Source organism: Hemicordylus capensis, chromosome 4 (genome assembly GCF_027244095.1).
Source record: "Hemicordylus capensis ecotype Gifberg chromosome 4, rHemCap1.1.pri, whole genome shotgun sequence".
Lineage (NCBI taxonomy): Eukaryota > Metazoa > Chordata > Lepidosauria > Squamata > Cordylidae > Hemicordylus > Hemicordylus capensis.
The window spans coordinates 223,005,508-223,029,016 of record NC_069660.1 but is presented as its reverse complement, the minus strand read 5'-3'; the positions used below and the strand labels follow the sequence as shown (position 1 = coordinate 223,029,016).

Here is a 23,509-nt window from a genome sequence, read left to right as displayed (position 1 = left end):
GCTTCTTAGGAAATGTCATTTTGAAAATTTTCTTTAACTCATTATATATCATGTCCCAAAAGGCCTTAGCCCTCCTACAAGACCACCACATATGAAAAAAAGTTCCTTCAGAGTGTCCACATTTCCAACATTTGTTTGAAACATTTTTATACATTTTATAATAATTTTCTTTTAAAACATAACCTGCAGTGAACTTTAAGTCAATTTTCCATAATTTTTCCCAGGCTGCCATTTCTATATTATACGTAGTGTGAAAATTCTGATCTGCTTTATAAGATTGTCATAAGGATCACTAAGATAGTATATGCCAAGTCTCTGAAATGCTGTATAAATACTAAGTATTGCTCCCAGTTTGTGGATGAATTCTAAAGTAAGTTTGTTTTTCATAAGTGAGGCATCTTACATTATGAAAGGGTTAGCTGTTAAACATTGTACAATGTAAATATACTCGTTAACGTTGTTGCTTTTGGGTTAGTAGTGATTATTCAAGACATGTCAGAAGAATCACTGTTCATAATAGAAAATTAAGCAATAATTGTTATAATAAGATTGTATTAGAATAGAAATTAGTTGCTGTTTCATAAAATGCTTCTATGTACTGGAAATGGGTTTTGAAAGCACTATTTTCTGTTTTTTCCCCTTTCACTTTAGGTTTTATATGAACAATTCAAGTTTTTCTTGAATCTTTATTTTCTCGTTGTCTCCTGCTCACAGTTTGTACCGGCGCTGAAAATAGGCTACCTCTACACCTATTGGGCTCCTCTGGTAAAGAATAATGCTATAACATTAGTTTTAAACACTATATTTTGTTCTAAACATAAAGAGTATATGAGCATATGTGCATAAAACAGGTTCAGTGCAGACACATGATGCCTCACTTCTTAATCTTGATTAAGTTAAGGAGTGTAGGCATGTTTATAAACCAAGTTTCGTGCACAGGTACAGCGCTCCGAGGCTCTGCTATGGGGGTGAGCGGTGAGCGGGACCAGCAGTACAGCTGGTCTTTACCTGCTTTCCACTGCCCATACAGGTTCCTGTTGTGATAGCGCTCTCCCAAACAACCCACATGTGATTCCGGCACACACATGGCCTCCATGCATGCGTGCACGCCATTTGCATGGCCAGCAACACCATGCTAACCACACAGATGGCGTCTGTGCATGTGTGGAAGCCATGTGTGTGCCAGAGCCACATACGGGTTGTTGGGGGGAGTGCCATCACACCAGGAAGATGTATGGCAGTGGAAATCAGGTAAAGACCAGCTGTACTCCCTTTTAAAAGTCCTGCTTACCGCTCCCCACCCTGGCAGTGCCTCAGAGTGCCAAACCAGTGAACTAACCTCTGTTCATGCTCACGCTTACAGGAGTACTGTTCAGACACATACACCACTCCTCTTCCTCCTTGCCCCATCAGGTGTGTGCTCCCTTTCCCTTTTTCTTTCTTAAATTCTCTACTAGGTATGGTTAGTGAAAGTCATGCATTGAGTTGAATTCAAACCATATAACCCGTTTTAAAATTGGAATTAGAACTCTGGTTGAAAGCTAATGAAATGGTTAGCATTCAGCTCAATAAGATCTAGCATTCAACGTATTGGAAAATTTAATGAGGGGAAAGGGAGCATAAGTGCCTGGTGTAGGGAGGAGTGGAGGAACATTTATGCCTGAAGGGCACACCTGATCTCATAATGTGATGAATGGATTAGGGCATGTTGCATCTGCAGGGAGTAATATAAATGTGACTGATACTAAATGCATTAGCAGAGATGTGTGCATTTATTTGTGTGCATGCAATAAGTTGTATGCAAGTACCCCTTGAACTCTGTAAAATATTATGCATATTTATCTCGATGAACGAATTAAAAAAGTTTAATATGCTATAGCCAAATAAGACCTAAAAATATTTCTTTATGCAATGTGAAAACATTTCAAGTTCCTGTTTAAAAACAAACAAACTGTTAAAATGCAAATATTGATAATTTGCTTTGCTTTTTGAATAACAGAATTGGTGATATAAGTATTTAAATGAGAGCCGGGCAGAGTTTGAAGATCCTCTCTTGCTGTCTGATCATGTTTTGGATAAACCTGCTACAACATAATGAGGAAGCAGTCTTCACACTAATCTTCTACAGAACATAGATAGCAAATCTTTCCATATGAGCATCAGGTTTGGGAGGCTGGCAAGAAACTGGCTGGTCCCAAACCTCCACAAAGCTGTCACTTAGGGACACAAGTGTTGGCTGAGTTTTTTGGGTTCAGAGGGCTAGCGAAAAGCCCCTTGTGTGGATCTATTATTTTTATTTTATTTTAAAAAATGAAAAACTTGAATTAGAAGCATTAGTTTTATACCACAGATATCTTGATGCTCAACACATTTATTTGGACATAAATGCCATTAATTTCAGCTGACCTTTTAAATAATTCAGGGTGAGATAATGGCAACCTTGATCAAAATCTTAAGCCCCAAAGGAAAAACAATTTTTAGAGCTGACTGACCTCTCTTGCTAATTCTCAGGCTTTCTGTAAACATGCATACTTGCAGATTTTTATCATGTCTTCAAGCCTTGGAGACCATAGGCTGGTTCAGACATAACAGCAACCCATTATTTAGCATTATGTGCCCAAGCCTTGAGCTCATGTGCTCCTTTCTCCCATTGTGTGTGACAGTTCCTTCCCTCCTTTCCTGGTTTGATATAAATTGAAGCTTGCCAGTTTGGACAAAATGGTAGTGTGTGGTTTGTGCTTGCCCAGTGAACAAAGATAGGAAACCAAAGTTGGTCTTGTTTGCAGGGCAAACTCAAAACATAATTTTCTTTGAACAAAACTCTGGTTCACCTCATACTAGGAAAGGAGGAAGGGAAGGAGTGAAGGGAGTACACAAGTCTGAGAGTCCTGCCAAGCTTGTTCCCATAGTGTCATGTCATGGTTTGTTGTTGAGTCTGAATTGTCCTATTGATATAGTTTCAAATTCATCTAAGTCATCCTGCAGAGATTACACTGTTTTTTATGCTATGAAATAATTTGATCATATCTTGTGGAAATTGTTATACGGATTCTTGGCTGCATCTCAGGTTTTGATCGGTTGTTCTGGAATAATCATAACATCGGGGAAGAAAAATCAAACAGCATCTCAGAATTATCTTTCTGAAATTAAATATAACCACTTTCCTTTTTTCACTAGCTGTTCAGTCCTCTGTGTATTTTAATAGAAATCTTTTCCATTTTGGGAAATGTTTGTTATATTTTAAACAGGGATTTGTTTTGGCTGTCACAGTGCTACGGGAAGCAGTTGATGAATTTCGTCGTTACCAGCGAGACAAGGAAATGAACTCTCAGTTATATAGCAAGCTTACGATACGAGGTTGGCTATATTTTCCCCCCTCCCCTTTGACATCTGCATAACATTAATATCTTCTCATTTGTACTAATTAAAAACTATTTAAATCAGACTTGCCCAACTTGAGACACATCAAGCCAAATGTAGCCATCAACTCTGGGTCGTATCCTAAGAAAGTTAGGATTCGCAAGTCCCAGTGAGAATTAATGGGCAACATGTATACTAGTACTTGCATGAACAGAAGGTCTTCAACACGTATAGGGGGAAGGGTAACTTTCACCAATTTGCCCTTCCTTTTCCTGTCCACCCAATCTGTCCTCGTGGTCTAGCAATCCATAGGAACACATTTTCAGGGGCAAAGAGACCTGCAGAAGGAAGAGAGGGATCAGTGAAAATCTTCCCTCCCCCTTGAAATGAAATGACCTGTTCACACAAGTACTGGTTTGTATGCTGCTCTTTGGGACTTAAGTTAGGTGTGACTAACTTGTATCATTGATTTCAATTGTGCTGGGTCAAGACTAACTTTCTCAGAATACAGTCCCAGGTTCTTGACAATTCTGTGTTTGCAATCTCAAGAAGCAAAATGAAGCAGTTTATAAAATCCTTGAGGGGGTCACACATGACTGGGCTGCAGTCCCTATTGTCTGTCTTACAGGATGTATGCATTTTAAGAACCTTCTTCTAAACATACTTTCCCCACATGTACAACTTGCACACAGGAGGCTATACAGTGGCCTCTTTTATACATGCATACAATTGTGGGGTAGCAAACCTTATGAATTAGCCCCCAGATACTTACATGATACATGTGTCTGGAAAAGGGAGGGGTTTCATTAAATATGGTATACATTTATATATTGTCTACATATGGTTTTATGTGGCTCAAAGCATAAGCTAGTTATTAATCTGGGATTTAAATAGCTGTTCCTTTGTAGATGATTTGCTTCTTCCTCTGAAGTATTGCATCTGGTGGTGACAAGCCAAGGCACCTTTAGAACTAAATTATTTGGGTGGCATCAGGCCTTTTGGCAGTACAGCTCGCTGTCAACAGAAGGTCCTTTTACGGACAGAAACAGAATTGCACTCATGCAAGGACTCCATGTATAAGCAGAATGAGTCCTTGTGTGAGCACAGCTCTCCTTGTGGAAGAAGCTTCTATCTATGCGATGCTACTCCACCAAAAACTTGGATTCCACCCTTTATTTTTAAATCCTTTTCTTTACTCAAAATCTTTTGTGATTTTGCAAAAAGTGTCTACAAAGCTATTATAAAGATATTTGCACTCTGATTCTAAACATACTGACATGGAAGTGAGTTGCTTCTCACAACACTTGCTTTCAAATCAAAGTACTTTAGATCTCACTGTATAAAAGAAAAAGCTATCAAAGATGGCAGCATTTGAAAAAATATGTTCTGTGCAACTTAACTAATGGCATTTAATTTTACTTGTTTATGCAGATCCATCATATCAGTCGTTCCTTGTGTGGGAGCACTTATAACTCAGTTAGAGAGTGTATGCTTTGCAAGTACAAGGTCAGCTTCTGTCCTTGGAATCTCCAGTTAAAAGGTTTCAGTAACTCAGCTAGGAAAGTCTTCTGCCCTGAAAGCTTGGAGAGCTACCACCAGCCTGGTAGCTATCTAACAGTCCTGGGTTAGAGAAATCAATGGTCTGACTTACAATAAGGTAGCTTCATTTGTTCCCATGTTCAATATAATTATATTGGCATGGTAGTGCCAAATAGTTGAAATAAGGAGGCAATGGTTAGACTGCTTCTTAAGAAGCCTTCCCTAGACCTCTTAGCGATGGATAGTTACAGGACCCCTTCGTTGGGCAAGGTGATTGAGAGGGTGGTAGCCAACGAGCTCCAGGCGTTTTTGGAGGAAACTGATTATCTAGACCCATTTCAAACTGGCTTTAGAGCTGGCTATGGGGTTAAGATAGTCTTGGTCGGCCTGATGGATGACCTTTACCAATCAAAAGAGGGAGTGTGACTGTTGGTTCTTTTGGATCTCTTGGCGGCGTTCGATACCATCGACTATGGTATCCTTCTGGATCGCCTGGGGTAGTTGGGGAATAGGGGCACTGCTTTGCGGTGGTTCTACTCCTATCTCTTGGGTAGATTCCAGATGGTGGAGCTTGGTGACAGCTGCTCTTCAAAACAGGAGCTGTTATATGGCATCCCGCAGGGCTCCATTCTGTCACTAATGCTTTTCAGTATCTACATGAAACCACTGGGTGAGGTCATCAGGAGATTCGGCGCTATCAGTGTGCTGATTACACCCAGATCTACTTCTCCTCATCATCTTTATCATCAGGAAATGGCACTCATCCTCTAAATGCCTGCCTACAGTCAGTAATGGGCTCGATGAGGGATAACAAATTGAAGCTGAATCCAAGCAAGACGGAGGTGCTCATTGTAGGGTCTCAGGATTTGAGGGATGAGTTAGATCTCCCTGTGCTGTATGGGGTTACACTCCCCCGGAAGGAGCAGGTGCACATCTTGGGAGTACTACTGGACCCAGGCCTCACCTTGGTATCTCAGGTAGAGACCATGACCAGGAGTGCTTTCTATCTGCGTCGGCTGATTCGACAGCTGCATCCATTCTTTGAGGAGGATGACCTCAGAACAGTGGTACATCAGCTGGTAACCTCCCGGCTCGACTGTTGCAATGCACTCTACATGGGGCTGCTTTTGTACGTAGTTCGGAAACTTCAGTTAGTTCAGAATGTGGCAGCCAGATTGGTCTCTGGGGCAACCCGGAGAGACCATATTATGCCTGTTTTGAAAGAGTTACACTGGCTGCTGATATGTTTCTGGGCAAAATACAAAATGTTGGTTATTACCTTTAAAGCCCTAAATGGCTTAGGTCTGGGTTATCTTAGAGAGCGCCTTCTTCTACATGATTCCCACCGCATGTTAAGGTCATTTGAGGAGGTCCATCTCCAGTTTACCACCAGTTTGTCTGGTGGCAACTCAGAGATGGGTCTTCTCTGTAGCTGCTCCTGGGCTGTGGAATGCACTCCTGGCAGGAATCCGTAATCTGAATTCATTGCTGGCCTTCAGGAGAGCCCTCAAAACCTATCTGTTCGGCCTGGCCTTCCAGGGTTTTTAATTGTTTAAATGTTTTAAAACTGTTAATTAGTTTTATGCTTTTTTTAAAGTTTTGATTTTAACTGTTAATTTATTTTAATTGTTTTTGTTTTGATGTAAACCACCCTGAGCCTTTTTTAGATGAGCAGTATATAAATCAAATAAATAAATAAATAGTTAGTTTTAAGATTCTACCATTATAAACCCTGAACATTCTCTGCTGCTGGATGTGGGCATATCATGTTGGTTATCCTTCCCACATGCTTCATTAGGCCTGACTTATGTATGTTAGGGCAAAAAGGTTTAAATCGGCTGGGAAGAAGAAACCCTCCCAGTTCTTACAGTCCTGCATCCAGCTTCAGAGGCAGCTTATTTTTCTTAGCCAAGCTTTCTCTTTCATTTTTCTAATGCTTATCCCTCCATTTTTTTGCTATTATCTCTGATTTTCCTTTATCCCCGTAGTACTTAAAAAAACCCGCAACCCTTAACTTTTCCTCTTCTTTGTCTTCCTTCCCTTCTATCTTTTCTAATGTCCCAGAAGCTGGGCAGACGGCTAAATGTTCAATTCCCTAAGGAGAAGAAGATGGCTAATTTTCTTTTAATCTGCAGCATATTTCAACAGACTGGATTAGCTTGTGCACCTGCCTACGGCCCATTGACGGCCATGCGGTCCTCACTGGTGCTCGTTGAGAGTGGAGGAGGACCAGATCCAATTAAAGGCCCATCTGGCCATGTGGGTCTACAACCAGATTGGCAGTAGAGGCCCCACGGAGATGGCATTTCTCTACATTGTTGCTTCTGTTGCCACTGCAAGGGCCAACTGGGCTTAACCAGTGCGATAAAACCTGCAAAAAACTACTACAGATCCTGGATGAGGGAGACAATGAGAGCCCAGCTGGGCCTAGGCTGTTCCTGACTCCAGTGGATATCCCTAATCCTGTATAGCTGCCTGAACTGGTGAGACCTGGGCCTTCTTGCCCACCTGCTCTTGCCCTCCCCACCCCTCCGCCTATTCCCGCAGCTGCCCTTTCCCCTGAAGTGCCAGCAGCATGGCAAGCCTGGTTTCAAGGCATGTTGGACAAGTCGCTATTATAGTGCCCCAAACCAATGAAAAAGCAAGACAAACATAGGATTCTATCATCTTCTTCATCCTCTTCCAGTTCTCCCAAATAAAGAAAGAAACAATAAAATCAGAGGAAAGTTCTAAAATCTCATTTAAAAAGGTCTAAGAATCACAAGAAAATCTAGGCTCTGCCCAGTTCTCTTCTGCTATTTCAGAATGGGGGTCACCAGATCTCCACCTCTGGGGGCAGATATGAACCCACAAATCCTGGGTTCTATCATTGAAATAGATGGACTAGATACTGTCCCGGATGACCCTGATCACCCCATCCCAGGGACAGATGATCTTGATATGGAGGCAGATTCTAGGGAGGAAGGTGAATGTTTGGATGATCAAGCCTCTTAGTCCATCTCCAAATCTGTCTGCCTTTTCCCGCCAGATTATTTTATTCAGTTATTTCATAAGGCCACTCATACTCTGGGACTCCGAACAATCAAACACACAAGAACACCGTCTTACACCTAGAGAAGCTCTTGTGTTTCCTGTGCCAAAACAGCATGACCCGCCTTTTCCTTTTCCAGATTGTTTTTCTGTCACAGTTAAACATGAGTTGAAAGCATTGACTGTGCATAGGAAGCCTACTCCTCTTACTAACAAATTTTATAGTCCTACACAGGAAGCGACATGTTTCAGGTTCCTACACAGGAAGCGACATGTTTCAGGTTCCTCCCACTGACGTTCTTATGGTAGCGTTGCTGTCAGGTGCCATCCTGCCTAGAGATGGAGACACCTCCTTGAAAGATCCGAATGAAAAGAGGATTGAGTTGGCCATCAAGAAGGGTCATGAGGTGTTTTCATTGTCAGTATGGGCTTCTAGTGCGTTTCCATCATAGCAAGGGCATCCCTGCTGTGGGTGGATGAATCTCTTCAATCCCCTCCTATAGAGATCAGCTGACAGAGGCAAACCCTCCTGAAAATACAAAGACCCAAGCATTTATTGCAGTTGTAACCTTGGACTCAATTTGTCTTTCCTTTCACTGGCAGGTGGATTCAACTTCTTGCACAAACTTAGCCATACTCCCCAACTGCTTCCTTCCAACTCCCCATTCCTGCTCTCCTACCAAACAAACTGGTCTGTCAAAGGCAGTCTAACATCTTGTTGCCATCAGCGCAAGGAAACTGGTGCCTTGCCTTCAAAGGGGTTTACTCTGTTCCATTCACAGTTCCAAAAAGGGACAGATTCCTCTAGGCAGTGCTGGACTTGAAGTTCCTGAACAAGTTTGTACAACGGATAAAGTTCTGAATGGACCCTGCCCTCCATTGCAGAAGTCCTACATCACGCTGACCTCTTGGCCTCAGTGGACCTTTCGGAGGCATACTTATACGTCTCGATTCACTTGGCAAGCAGAAATTTTTTCTACACTTCAGATATGTTGGTCTCCACTATCAGTACAGGACCATGCCAATTGGACTCTTCTCAGTGCCATGAATCTTCACCAAGATTCTAGTCCCACTCGTGGCCCACCTTTGGCTGAAAAAAAATTGGGTCTTCGCATCTTTGGATGACCTCCTGATCCAATCCATGTCCATCACAACTGCACAGTCAGATGTAAGGAGCATCCTTCAAACACTCGTGGAACATGGCTTCCTAGTCAACCTTTAGTTTGGAAAAGAAGTGACTAAGGGGAGACATGATCGAGGTGTATAAAATTATGCATGGAATAGAGAGTGGGCAGAGAGAAAATTTTTTCCTTCTGTCACAACACTAGAACCCAGACTCATCCTATTAAGCTGAAGGTTGGAAAATTTAGGACCAACAAGAGGAAGTACTTTTTCACACAGTGCACAATTAATCTATGGAATACTTTGCCATGGGATGTGGTGATCGCCACTAGTTTGGATGGCTTTAAAAGGGGCTAAGACAAATTTATGGAGGGCAGGTCTATCAGTGGCTAGTAGTCTGGTGGTTGTAGGCCACCTCCAGCTCAGGGACACAATGCCTCTCAATACCAGTTGCAGTGGAGCAAAAGCAAGAGAGAGGGCATGCCCTTTTGCTTGTGGGCTTCCCAGTGGCATCTGGTGGGCCACTGTGTGAAACAGGAAGACCTGATCCAGCAGGGTTGTTCTTGTTGGGAATTCGCTCTGGTAGGAGAAACCCTTTTTCATTATAGCAGAGTGCACAGAGGCACAACACAGCGGAATTTAGTTTGGCATGCGTGTATGCTGAGAGTAAAGTAACTTGGAGCCAGTTCATAGTTTCAAATCAATATATATGGCATTTATTAGAGAATTCCATTCTAGACAGGAAAGTGAGGAGTTAGGATCTCTAATCTATCTATCTAGCAGGATGCAGATGGATTCTGCATCTCTGCACACATGGTGCAGGGAGAGGAGCTTGCTTGCATGTTGCAAGGCAGAAGAAACAGGAAGAGAAAAGGAGAGAGGAGGGAGGAAGTGTCCCTGAGATTAGCAATCTACATTCCAAAGGGATAGTGTCAGAGCAGTAGAAAAGGGATGACCAATGTCTTGATCCTCTAGCCCTCTGTCCTCCACTGTCATTGAGACAAGAGACAGCGCAAAGTCCTTAACTTCCAACAGTTCTTACGTTCTTAACCAGACCAAGAGCCATCTACTTCCAGCTCTGCCATCTGAAGGTACTCATAGACAAATCATGGGACCTTCTGATTCTTCCCCCAGACTGGATACGAGACTTCAGCTGATTCACCAGGTGACTCTCTCACCTACAGTTTCAATACTCACTCTAACCAGACTTTTGGGTCTGATGGTGGCATCCTTGGCAGCAGTGCAATTGGCCCATTTTCATCTGCGCACGCTTCAGTGGTTTCTTCTACCATACCAAGCCACTATTGCATGCCGGCATCCCCACCCGAGTCAAACTTCCGTCTCAGTTCCTTGGCTCATTCAGCTGGTGGACTCAACGCTCCCACCTTTCACCTGGTCAGACCTTCCTGGACCACACCAGAGTGATCCTGACGATAGACGCCAGTCTCATACTGCCTACAGCTCTCTGATCAAGGGAGATGGATGGCACAGGAGTGAGCAAACAGTATAAACTGGCTGGAGCTCAGCGTTTCTGGGTACTTCCAGTCTGTCAAACACTGGGGTGGCAAGGAGGTATGCTGCTGCCCCGTGGGACTGTTTTTTGACACAGAGCCAGTGGGGGAAACACAATGGGGTGGTGGTGGTAAGAGCACCCTCCCCCAGTCCTTAAAGCTATCTTCTTCCACTTTCGAACTGGCCAAACTGCCAGTCATTCAAACCGGTTCGGAGGTCCATAGAAGGGCCTCTAAATTGGTTTGTGCACACCCGTACTCAGAGCCACCCACTTCACCCTGATAGTTTCAATAATCTCTACAAAATTGACATGTCCTGGTGCAGATGGATGATATTACCACAAAGGTCCATGTGAACCGTCAAGGAGGCACCAGATCCAGACCAGGAAGCCTTGCTCATCCTCAGTTGAGAGAATGTCATCAAGCCTCCCTATCAGCCCATCGTGTCAGTGGGATTCTCAACACACAGGTGAACTGGCTCAGCAGGCAAGACATACAGCCGTCCGAATGGAGCATCAGCACTCCAGAGCCCAACCTCATGACTCAGCCCAGCACAGGTGGACCTGTTTGCCTTACCAGTCAATATGAAGCTTTACTGGTTCTTCTCCAGATTCCCATACGAGGTCGTGGAGGTGGTGGGCTCTCTCTTGACTCCATGGTCTCCGGTCCTTATTTAAGCATTTCTGCCCATACCAGGTTTCATTCTGTTCCTCTGGATCTGCCTACTTCAGGCTCAGGTACTGCTTGTGGCTCCACACTTGTCCAGAAAACCATGGTTTGCAGAAATCTTGCATTTGGCCATGACAGGCCCCTGGTTCTTCCCAGTGAATTAGGGTCCTGTACTCCATCATGATCCAGCATGGTTCAAGCTTTCCACCTGGTGACTGAATGGAATATCCTAAGATGCCATGGCTACACTCCTAAGAGTTTTGGACACCATCTTGGCATCCCAACAGGACTCCACCAACCACATTTACCAGTCAGCATGGCTGCTGTGGGGAGAGAGGGATGGATGAATAGACTGATTTATTTCGGTCATTGGCCAGTAATAATAATCTGCGAACAACTGCGAACAGTAATCAGATAGTGAGTTCCTTACAGATTTTACAGACTATATAGCAAAACTTGGCCACATTCCAAGACACTGTGTCTTTAAAATTTGACAGCAGGTATCTATTATATTAATTCTCCTGGGTGTGCCTTGGAATGTGCAACCCAGAGCTGAGCTGATTGACTGGGCGATGGATGTGCCTGGTTGGCTGAGGCGCACCTAGGAGCATTGGTTGCTGTGGCGGTGGCCTGGCCATGGAAGCCAGAGGTAGCGGGCCTGGCCGGGCCGCTGAGGCATGGTCCAGGAGTGGGGAAAGAAAGTGGGATGGGGGGCAAAAGTGGCAGTGGGGAGGAGAGGTGGCTGGGCCCGGAAGCAGAGACTGGGGCAGAAGTGGGGGGAGAGGTAACCACCGGCCCCAAAGAGCTCACAGATGCTCTGTGCGGGGTTGGCTAGTTTTAAATAAAACTCATCAGTGTGGCCAGGAAATTCCATTAAAAGGAATGGACAGAGAAATTCAGTTGAGTGAGTTTACTTTATCTCATGCAATATAGGATACAACTCTTTATCTCAAAGGCAAGGACACCCTTGCAAAAATAGTGTAAAATTATTCTGTTGCAGCTTTTTCATAATTTTGTGTAGCTCTTCAATTCACAAATATTCTAATGCATAGACTTTTTTTGTTCTTTAAATCAGTGTAGTCCTCTTGAGCCATTCAAATGTAATGAATTATGATAGCCACTTAATTGTGTTCTAGTTCCACAAACGGCTTTAGGCAAAGGCTTGTGCCTTAGTGGACTATAAAGCTTGGATAGCACCCACTTCTGACAGCTTTGGACTCTTTTATTGGCAATTACACAGATGGTGAAGAGTGCTTTTAGCTTGCAAGATGTGTTTAGATGGAAAAAATAGTTTGCAAAAATTTATGCAGTGAATATTTTGTGTGTTTTCTGAAAATGATATCTAGTGACTAGTGGTTCTGACACATAAAGGAAGAATTGCTCATAGTGTGTTAAGGTTTTAAAATATGTTTAAAGGGTATTTTAAGGTTTTAGATTACGCTTTTTATTGCTGAAGAATGCTCTACTAACCTCCCTGCAAACCAGTGGACATTTTAATTCAGATATATTTTATCCTATGTTTATATTGGAAACAGCTGTCCCTGTTGCCATGTACATAAAATTATAAATTTGTATGCTGTATATTTCATCAGAGCAGGTTAGTATTACTTATGTGATTCATCCCCAGCTCTGTGGTAAAAAAAGAAAGAAAAAAGTATTACTCCTAAGATGATTGCTGCTGTTCAGTTGGAGAGAATGAGGGCATCATCTAAGAAATGGGAAATAATAAATTAGAAGAGTTCTACATCATGGGTTATAAACTACTATTCTCTTGTATTGAGGGTATATCTTCAGGCATAAGATGGGTCTTTGCAGCAAGACATTTTGCTTACTATGTAGGAGCATAGATAGATGGGCTTGAAGTGCATGTATTAACTGCATAATAGCTTGCCTTCATGGAGCAAAGGTTGTGGATGCACAAAATATTTAGAGGATGCTAGGAAAGAAATAGTTCCCAGATATGTTTGGGTACCAGTGGAACACTGGGAGTCATATTTACGCTGTTAGATAGGAGGTTTAGTTTAAAGATCTTCAAAACTGCATTGTTAGAAATGCAGGAATACAAGGTGACCAACTAGACATCAGGGTCAAAGATTCAGGATCTCAACATGTGGATGGGATGGTATAGGAAATAAGGGTTTTGATTTGTTAAGCTCTGGGTGACATTTGGGGTTAAGGAGTGCCAGGAGCAGAGACGAGCTCTATTTGTAAAATAATAAATCTCATCTGTTAATGCTTAAAATTGGAAGGACTGTAGATCAACATTTAAAATAATTAGTGAGGCATAGAAAGAAAAAAAAGTAAACCATTTGCCCTATTTTGGTTGCAATCCTATGCATACTTATCCTATATAATAAAACCCTAAGGTACCTGCGTCCGTGTCTCTTGCGGGTGTTCTGCGCATGCGTGGCTCGCTGAAACTCTCATGAGATTCTGCGAGAATTCCAATATGCTGCCCGGTAACAGCCGGAACGAAGGCAACAACTGAAACGGAGGATGAGGGAAGAGGAGGACGGGCCTCCCGAAAATGGTAGGGAGGGAGCTGAGGAGGAGGACGGAGGAGGACGGGCGGTGGGCGAAGCCCCGCTGCCCTTTGGAGGGTCAAAGGAAGAGGAGGACGAGGGAAGGGGAGGACGGGGCTCCCGAAAATGGTGGGAAGGGAGCCGAGGAGGAGAACAGAGGGCTGGGACGGAAAAGGGCGGAGGAGGACAGGTGGTGGGCGAAGCCCCGCAGCACAGCGCCTCTGACACCGCCTCGCCGCTGCCCGCCGCTGGGCTCAGCACCCGCTCTTGTGAGCCATCATAAAAGCCACACAGAAGCTGAGCTGCAGCCCACAAAGGAGACAGGTTCTGGGGTCGAGGTTTGGGCCTCAAGGTGGAGGAGGAAATGGTTTGTACTCCAAGGCCGGTGGGGGTCAGAAGGGAAGAAGCAGGGTGGAGCCCCACATGGCAGGTTGAACCTGGTGGAGACGCGCTCATGGCTCTGGAGACACAGCGCGACTCGGCCCACCCAGTCCCACCTTGCCCTTGAAGAAAGACTGTTCTTGCAAACATTTCTACACAACTCTTCTAGCGCCCGTTAATGTAACGGGCTTCATGTCTACTAGTATTGGAATAAACCCCACTGAATGTAGTGGAACTTCTGAATAATCCAGCTGTAAGCTTCTTTTGCTGAAACAAATTATTTCAAATAGTTATTAACCCTCATCCCGTGATGTGGTTTTTCACTCATGAGTCAAGCTTCTTACTCCCAAGTAGTTACATTGGATGCCCCCCAACTTTTCAAGACCACAGAACCTACAATAATATTTCACTGCAGGTGAGTGTTGTGGTGACTCACATGCTCCAAGCATGGTACCCAGCAATCCCTCTTGTAGTAGTAGATTGGATCAGTTTCAATCTGTGACTCCTGAGGATGTGGACAATCTGCTTGGGGCGGTGTGGTCTACCACCTGTTCTCCGGATCCTTGCCTGACCTGGCTGCTTCTCTCTAGCAGGGAGATTGTTGGAGATGGCCTAGTTAATATCATAAATGCATCGCTGAGGGAGGGTAGAATGCCCCCTTGTTTGAAGGAGGCATTGATTAGACCACTCCTAAAGAAGCCTTCTCTGGATCCCTTAGCGATGGACAGTTACAGGCCAATCTCCAATCTCCCTTGGTTGGGCAAGGTGATTGAGATGGTGGTGGCCGGCCAGCTCCAGGCAGTCTTGGAGGAAACTGATTATTTCCAGGAGCCAGCGTGGTGTAGTGGCTAGAGTGCTGGACTAGGACCGGGGAGACCAGAGTTCAAATCCCCATTCAGCCATGATGCTAGCTGGGTGACTCTGGGCCAGTCACTTATCTCTCAGCCTAACCTACTTCACAGGGTTGTTGTGAGGAGAAACTCAAGTATGTAGTACACTGCTCTGGGCTCCTTGGAGGAAGAGCGGGATATAAATGTAAGAATGAATGAATGAATTATCTAGACCTATTTCAAACTGGCTTTAGGGCTGTCTATGGGGTTGAGACAGCCTTGGTCAACAATGTCCCTCAGCTTTAAGTAACTTGCTCAAGAAAGCCAGTAAACCATAACAAGATCTATGTAAAGTGTTTTGAATTTGGAAGGAAAATTACATTTTGTTATATAACCATCCCAGGATGGTTAACAAAATGTAGCTTCCTTTCCTTCCATCTTATTCTAAACTGCTCTATAAAATTATAGCCAACATCTAGTGTAGTACTGGTACTATGGGGGAGACTATTTTCACCAATCTCCCCTACTTTCTGAAGTCCATTGTGTCTCCTGAAAAAATGTTCAGTAGAATCACACTACCCTTACTTAGGGACATATTTTTGTTAGGCACAGTGAACGTCAGAGAAGACAGACCAGCTGAAATTGCCCCTTCCCTGTAGTACCAACATTGTGTTAGTTTGGATGTCAGACGTTATGCTGTATGTGTGTATCACACATGTACTTTTTGTGAATTACTGTACATGCATTCATTTTAAAAGTGAACCTCAGATACAGGCAGTGGTCCCTCTAATTTTTTTCATTTCTGTGTGGAATGAGTTTTGTTCTGGGTGGCAGTATCAAGGCAGTATGTGCACACGTGCATTCAGAATGGGGCTTTTCTGATTCAACCTGAGTGTGATCTAAAATGAACTGAGTGGACATTTAAAAACCTGTGAGCGTGCACACGTGTGCTATGTGTTATCCCACAGATGGAATATGTGCTGAACACTGTGTGAACAGGGCTACTTTGTCAGCAAGAAGTGCTATGATGCATGTATGAATCAAAAAATAAATTCTAAGTACTTAAATGCTTATTTTGTTTGTACTGTTTAACTTCAATTGTACATCAGAATCGTGTGTAATGGTTGAAGAAGCAACCAAATCAATTTTAAAAAGGATAAAAGCAAAGGATTTAGTAAATAATCACAGAATTCTCACTGTGATTAGTTCTCAAGTTCATGCATTTTTCAACTGATTTTATAAAACTAGAGAAACAAAAAATTATCAGCCTTACATAGATGGATCTTAGGCTTGCTGTATTTCCGACATGCTTCACTTCCATTGTTTTGTACTCCATATTACAGCTTTCTGTAATTTCTGTTCAGTCTCACTAGCAGAACATGCACTAAGCTTTCCTCCTTCATATTGGATCTTTGTGGTGGCAATATGAATTTTAAACTTGAAATCTCCAGAACAAGCACAGAAATGAAACACTTTCCCCAAAAGGTCCCCACGTCAGACATCATGCGCTCCATTGCCTGGGCTGAGGCAATGACACCTCACTCCCCTCTCACTTCTCAGGACGGACTAGGATAGTAGGATGCTGTACTGTGCACTCTGCTCTGTCCAAAGCCTAAAAGTCACAGATGCATTAACATCTGCCACCTTATATGGGCTGGCTGAGCACTGCAGCATGGACAAGGATACTCTGCAATACACAGAAATGGTATGTGCCCCTCCCCCCAGCTTTACTTTCTCAAATAGGTGCAAACTCTGAAATTGGTCACCTTCTCTTCCTTCATTAAGATTTGTACACACACCTATTCATCTGGATGGACCCAACTTTGATCCTTTTATCTGCTTTTCCAGTCTCTCTGTAATCTTATTTCCTATTTTCCTGTCACAATTTTAGGGCCACAGTCTTAAATCCCCATTTCTCCAAACATATTCCTACTTCATTTTATATTTACATATATATATGTTCTTGTTGTAGCTCTCATCAGTGTTCCTTCTAACAGAAAACCTCAGATGTTGTTGACTACAACTCTCAGCATCCTCAGCCAAAGCCCACTACAGCTAGGGATTCTAGGAAATGCAGTCAACAACATCTGGGTTTCCTTCTTACAAGGAATACTGGTGCACATGTAAATACCATCTGAGACGCACGAGATATGTCCTATGTTGCCTGCTTTGTATCACCTCGCATATGTATTGTTCTGTCCTTCCATGTTATAACATGGGTGTTGACCAAACCCCTCTCACACAAAAAGGAAGCAGTAAGCAGACCTTCTGTTCAATCCTTGCTTACTGCTTGCAGGCTGAGCCCTTGAAGAGGGTAGAGTGTAGATGTCTGTAAAAACTCAAAATATGTAATCCTTCTAAATATTGGTTTTTATTTAGAATCCTGATTCTGTGGATTCTGATGGAACCAGTGAGATGGTGAATGTAGTATATCAGATGTTTTGTTTGATTGAAACTTTATTCTGAATCTGTAATCTGATTTATTTTTGCCCAGTCCTATTCTGGTTCAGGCTCAACAAAAACTTGACCTGAAATGATTCAGGTTCTGCTCCAGATTGAGGTGGGGATGGGGGAGGAGGTTTATTCTGGTTTATTCTTGTCTGGAGTTTAGATTTAGGTGGATGTGACATTTTAAAAATAAATACAATTAACTCTCATCCAGATTTTGGAGCAGGTTTCTACATCTGGGTGTGTAAACAAGCAAGCCACTGTACCCCCAGCTATGCCCTTGTTGTCATATTTTTACCTGCAGTTTGGTACACAATATATCCACAGATATGGCCTCTCACCAGTTATATTTATGTTTTTAATAAAAATATGATACAGGGTTAAAAACCACCTCAAAATGAATGGAGTTCCTATGGGGGATACTGGTGGTTTCTATCCCATTCCCATGTTAAGCCATTTGGGACAGGAGAGAACACCCTGTTTCTCTATGGCAACGTCAGTTTCGTTTCCTCTTGCAAGCTCAATTGTCTTTGAAACGGGATAGTGTGAAAAATAGTCTAAAGCACTGCATAGTTCTGTGCTTCCAAGTTAGGGTAGATAAAACCAGGCCCTCCCACAGGTCAGACCTAGTGTTTGGAACAAGTAGAGCATTTATAAGCATCTGATCTGGCAAAAGCAGGGATGTTAGCCACCAGACCAAAGCCAAAAGGATCACAACATGAGAGCTTCAGTAAGCCTGGCATCCGTGGATCAACCATGCATAGAACTTATCTGGTCTTTTTCTATTTCTCCTAGTGGGACACAGCTCCAAAAAAGGGCTGCCATGGCCCTGATGTTATCACATGTGCAGGTTCATCTGAACCTGCCTTAGAGGACTGAGTGGGGGATTACTATTTCCCCAGTGTACAGCTGGCAGAAGCTCTCCTGAACAAGGAGTTGACCTTTGTGGGCAGTATGAGATACAACAAGTTAGACACCCCAGAGATGCAACTACATTCACAAAAGGGAACACATTGTCATCTGTGTTTGGCTTTGATGGACAGAAGACATAGGTTTTGTATGTAAACAAGTAGTGTGTGCCCAAGGATAGTTGACAAGAAACCAAACCAAAGATAGGACAATTGTGGGAGACTGGGCTGTAGAATGCATTTGATCAGCACCCTGATCTGTGACAATTGCCTTTAGGTGAGTCACAGTGTGTCCTTTCAGCTGAAATGCTAAGAATTGATATGTTGAAGCATGGATTCTTGATTGATTTGATTTGTATATCGCCCTTCCAAAATGGCTCAGGGTGGTTTACAGCATGATAAAAACAATTAAAACAAATTAACAATTAAAATCAAACTATTAAAACACAATAAAACCAATTAAACAGCTAAAACCCCTGGAAATCAGGGCAACAATTTAAAACAATTTAAAACAGTTAATCATTTAAAACCCTGGAAGGCCAGGCCAAACATATACTGTAGGTTTTAAGGGCTCTCCTTCAGGACAGCAGTGATCTCAATGAATTTCTGCTGGGAGTGCATTCCATAGCCCAGGAGCAGCTACAGAGAAGGCCCACCTCTGAGTCGCCACCAGACGAAGCGGGGGCAACTGGAGACGGACCTCCTCAGATGACCTTAACATGCGGTGGGGATCATGTGGAAGAAGGCGCTCTCTTAGATAACTCAGACCTAAGCCGTTCAGGGCTTTAAAGGTAATAACCAGCACTTTGTATTTTGCCCGGAAACATATTGGCAGCCAGTGTAACTGTTTCAAAACAGGCATGATATGGTCTCTCCGGGTTGCCCCAGAGATCAGTCTGGCTGCCGCATTCTGAACTAACTGAAGTTTCCGAACTATGTACAAAAGCAGCTCCATGTAGAACGCATTTCAGTAGTCGAGCCAGGAGGTTACCAGCTGATGCACCACTGATTTGAGGTGATCCTCTTTGAGGAATGGGTGCAGCTGTCGAATCAGCTGAAGCTGATAGAAAGCACTCCCAGCCATGGCCTCCACCTGAGATACCAGGGTGAGGCTTGGGTCCAGGAGTTTAACCCCATCCAGCACAGGAAGCTCTAACTCACCTCTCAGATTCTGAGCCCCCACAATGAGCACCTCCACCTTGCTTGGATTCAGCTTCAATTTGTTCTCCCTCATCCAGCCCATATATCTAGACTAGACTTGCACTAGTGTAACACTGTTGCGCTCGTGGAAGGATGTAGTGCAGTGACATTGCGCAAATAATGTCTATTAAAAAGACTAGTTCTTAAGATAGCAGAAAACATTGACTATACATTGTGAAACTTCTACATGTCTCAGGGAAGATCAACCAGAGGTTCCATAACATTGCGAACCTCCACAGTTTTGCACAGTTCTGTGAATGAGTACATGCAACTTCTCTTGTGCTAATGCAACACTAGTCTAGATGTCAGCCTTAGTTGCTTTCCACAAAACATGGAGATAATGAAGTCTAAACTTTAACACTGCATGATTAGACTTCCACAGGTTGTAGTTCAAGATTACTTGTTTTAAAGTAGACTTTTAAATATTTTTTACATGTTTGTAATATTTGCACAAAGAATGTTGCTGGGGTATAACAGAATTTCTATGATTTACTGATAACTGCTTATGTTGATTAATTTCTTCTTTCTTTAAAGGTAAAGTGCAAGTTAAAAGCTCAGACATTCAAGTTGGAGACCTCATCATAGTGGAAAAGGTGGTTGTTTTTAAAATATTTTAGATTTTAGATGATTAAGATTCTGAACGTTATATGTGAAATCCTTGTTCTGGGTACTAAATGTCAATGCCACCTCAAATCTTCCTGTGACCAAAGACAAAGTAGACAAAAATAACAGTGGTCTGCTGGTGCAAAAATTACTAAAAGTTTTCTGTATTTTGTGATGTTTATTGAGCACGTCTGTGGATTTGTTTAAACATTCCATTCCAGGATGACTGATCAACTTGATACTTGTCATGAATTATTGTGGACCCTTTTCTCCCCCCCCCCCCCCGCAGTTCAGGACGACAGTACCAAGCATCCTTATTGCACTGCATTTATTTGAATGTCGTAGCCCCCTGGCTACTTATCTTCAAATAAATAGCACTTATAATAGCACTTACATTTATATACAGCTTTATAGCCGGAGCTCTCTAAGCGGTTTACAGTGATTTAGCATATTGCCCCCAACATTCTGGGTACTCATTTTACCAACCTCGGAAGGATGGAAGGCTGAGTCAACCTTGAGCCCCTGGTCAGGATAGAATTTGCAACCTTCTGGTTACAGGGCGGCAGTTTTACCACTGCGCCACCAGGGGCTCAGTGGTAAATATACAGGTGAAACTCGGAAAATTAGAATATCGTGCAAAAGTCCATTAATTTCAGTAATGCAAATTAAAAGGTGAAACTGATATATGAGACAGACGCATTACATGTAAAGCGAGATAAGTCAAGCCTTAATTTGTTATAATTGTGATGATCATGGCGTACAGCTCATGAAAACCCCAAATCCACAATCTCAGAAAATTAGAATATTACATGGAACCAAGACAAGGATTGAAGAATAGAACAATATCGGACCTCTGAAAAGTATACAGTGTACTGTGCTTGATTGGCCAGCAAACTCACCTGACCTGACCCCATAGAGAATCTATGGGGCATTGCCAAGAGAAGGATGAGAGACATGAGACCAAACAATGCAGAATTGCTGAAGGCCGCTAATGAAGCATCCTGGTCTTCCATAATACCTCATCAGTGCCACAGGCTGATAGCATCCATGCCACGCCGCATTGAGGCAGTAATTGCTGCAAAAGGGGCCCAAACCAAGTACTGAATACATATGCATGCTTATACGTTTCAGAGGTCCGATATTGTTCTATTCTTCAATCCTTGTCTTCTTGGTTCCATGTAATATTCTAATTTTCTGAGATTGTGGATTTGGGGTTTTCATGAGCTGTACGCCATGATCATCACAATTATAACAAATTAAGGCTTGACTTATCTCGCTTTGCATGTAATGCGTCTGTCTCATATATCAGTTTCACCTTTTAATTTGCATTACTGAAATTAATGAACTTTTGCACGATATTCTAATTTTCTGAGTTTCACCTGTAAGTGTTACAGCCTGATTCATTTGTTGCTTTCACCTTGCAGTTAGGGGAATTGGAAAGAGCAGGTGAAGCTGAAAACTGCTGGGTTACACTGGAATGTAGCATACGACTAGATCCTGTATGTAGTCTTTCCTCTTATTTAACTCTGGAAATCAGACATCTCAGAACTATAAGTAACCACTGTAACCAGCCAGTGGGAAGGGTGGAAAATGGCATTATTAAAAAGAGGCTAAGTGGCACACTTCCGGAAAAAATCATGCATCATCATGGTTACAGATTGTTTTGTTTGAATGAGATGGAAGGTTTCTTTGTCTCTCTTGGCTTTAAATTCTGATTTATTCGTCTCATTCATTTTTTTAGTGTTTTGTTGCTAGAACTTAAGAGGACCAAAGGTGTCACATCTGCTTTTGCATATGTCAATACTTTATCCATTATCTTAGTTTTATATTATGTAACTTCTGATTAATCTGTAGGGAACCAAATTTGGCATAGATTGCTATGTTGACTGCCTCATGCAGTGGTATCTAGCATGTATTAAAGATACATCACACAGATCAAATATAGACTTGCTTCACATCACTTTAGGCATGTTTGTTTTCAGTGGAATGAGTTCACAAAGCCTGTTGAGAGGCATCAAGTGCTTAGTTATAAAGTAACACATGCATGTGTAAACCAGTCCTGTACAATAATTTTTAATGCAATAGAAATGATATATTGCATTTCAGTCCTAGTGTTTTTTACTCAAGTTCTCAATTCAGTTATAAAATTTACACAAATAAACAAGAGAGAATTAAATACAATTTAAGTATTGCTTAAGGAATTAATCATCAGCACATTCTTGATTGCATCTTGCATTTTAGAATGGTAACCAATTTCTCACTATCTCAAATACTGTTCTATTGGTAACTACTCAAAAACAGTTTTAATTATTTAAAATGAATTAAATTATCCTTTCAGAGCTTTTCCTTTACTAAAATAAGTTTTTAATTAGTGTGGTATGCCATCATATGACAGGGCCATAGAAAAGGAAGTTAAAGCTAGAGTTGTCGTTACTGAGAGTTTATAATGGAACAGAGCTGGAAATGTGTGATTTTGGTCCCACTCTTCAAAGGGTTTTTGTGGCCTTTGGGATCTTGTATCAAATGCTAGCGCTCTCTCTCTCTCTCTCTCTCGGTGTGTGTTTGAATTTCTATCTCAGAGCTACTAGAATTGTCTTTTTGAATATGTACAATAATATTCAGGAAACCGAGGAAATAAAAAGAAGCAGAAATTCTGTTTTCTACCAGAGTATTACCTAAAGTAATTTCTAGTTTCCTTTGCAATTCCACTTAACCTTCTTTGTACATATTGGAAGTAACAAATTCCAAATTAGACTATTGTAGAACTATAGTATGAAATAGACTTTGTTCATCAAAATGATTTCCCCCATGATGTTACGTGGAAGTAAAATATACTGAGTAGTTAGTTTCCCCAACTCATGTTTCTGATGAACAAGGCAATAGAACATAATAGAGGTACTGCTATAGGGCATAGTTCAGTTGGTACATATTGGGACAATGCTGCTGTGCCTTGGCTTGAAATAAGGTCTGACAAGTGAACTTGTTTAGATACTTGGTTGGATTTTATCCCTCACCTAGTCCCGCCCCCCCAGGCACTCACACTCTACTCATGAGGATTGCTGATCTGGGTTACATATTTATTTCTCTATGTCACCTTCCAGTTCATAACTAAGCAGTACAGTTAATCTGTGACTATAGCTATTTATCTCTGTTTTTGAAAATGATTTGATCTGATTCATGATCCAGTAACATCCATTAAAAATGGGTTCTGCATCTGTATGGAACACTTCGGGCAAAATTCATTAGCTCCTCGCAATGCTAACCAACCGCCCACTGCACGTGCCCAGCACTTGCTCATAGCAGTTTGGTGCCTTATAGTCCAGTTTCTTTCTGACCGCCTTTGTGTTTGGTTCTCTGTTAGTTCTTGGCTCCTCAGAAATCTTTTG

At 42.4% G+C, this 23,509-nt stretch overlaps 1 protein-coding gene across 5 annotated transcripts in view; it reads left to right on the top strand.

Annotated features, from left to right (window-relative positions):
• The window catches only part of ATP9B (ATPase phospholipid transporting 9B (putative)), a 282,460-nt gene that overhangs the window by 39,004 nt on the left and 219,947 nt on the right, over window positions 1-23,509 (top strand). For 4 of the 5 annotated variants that reach the window (XR_008306909.1, XM_053249182.1, XM_053249183.1 and 1 more), the window contains exons 4-6: window positions 652-765; window positions 3,249-3,357; window positions 20,055-20,113. Coding sequence is in view for 3 of the 5 variants with exons in the window: in XM_053249182.1 (XP_053105157.1) it covers window positions 652-765; window positions 3,249-3,357; window positions 20,055-20,113 (282 nt within the window). In the remaining 2 variants the exon portion in view is untranslated. Of the gene's footprint in view, window positions 1-651; window positions 766-3,248; window positions 3,358-20,054; window positions 20,114-23,509 lie in introns of those variants that run through there. The other variant, XM_053249185.1, reaches the window with a different exon arrangement.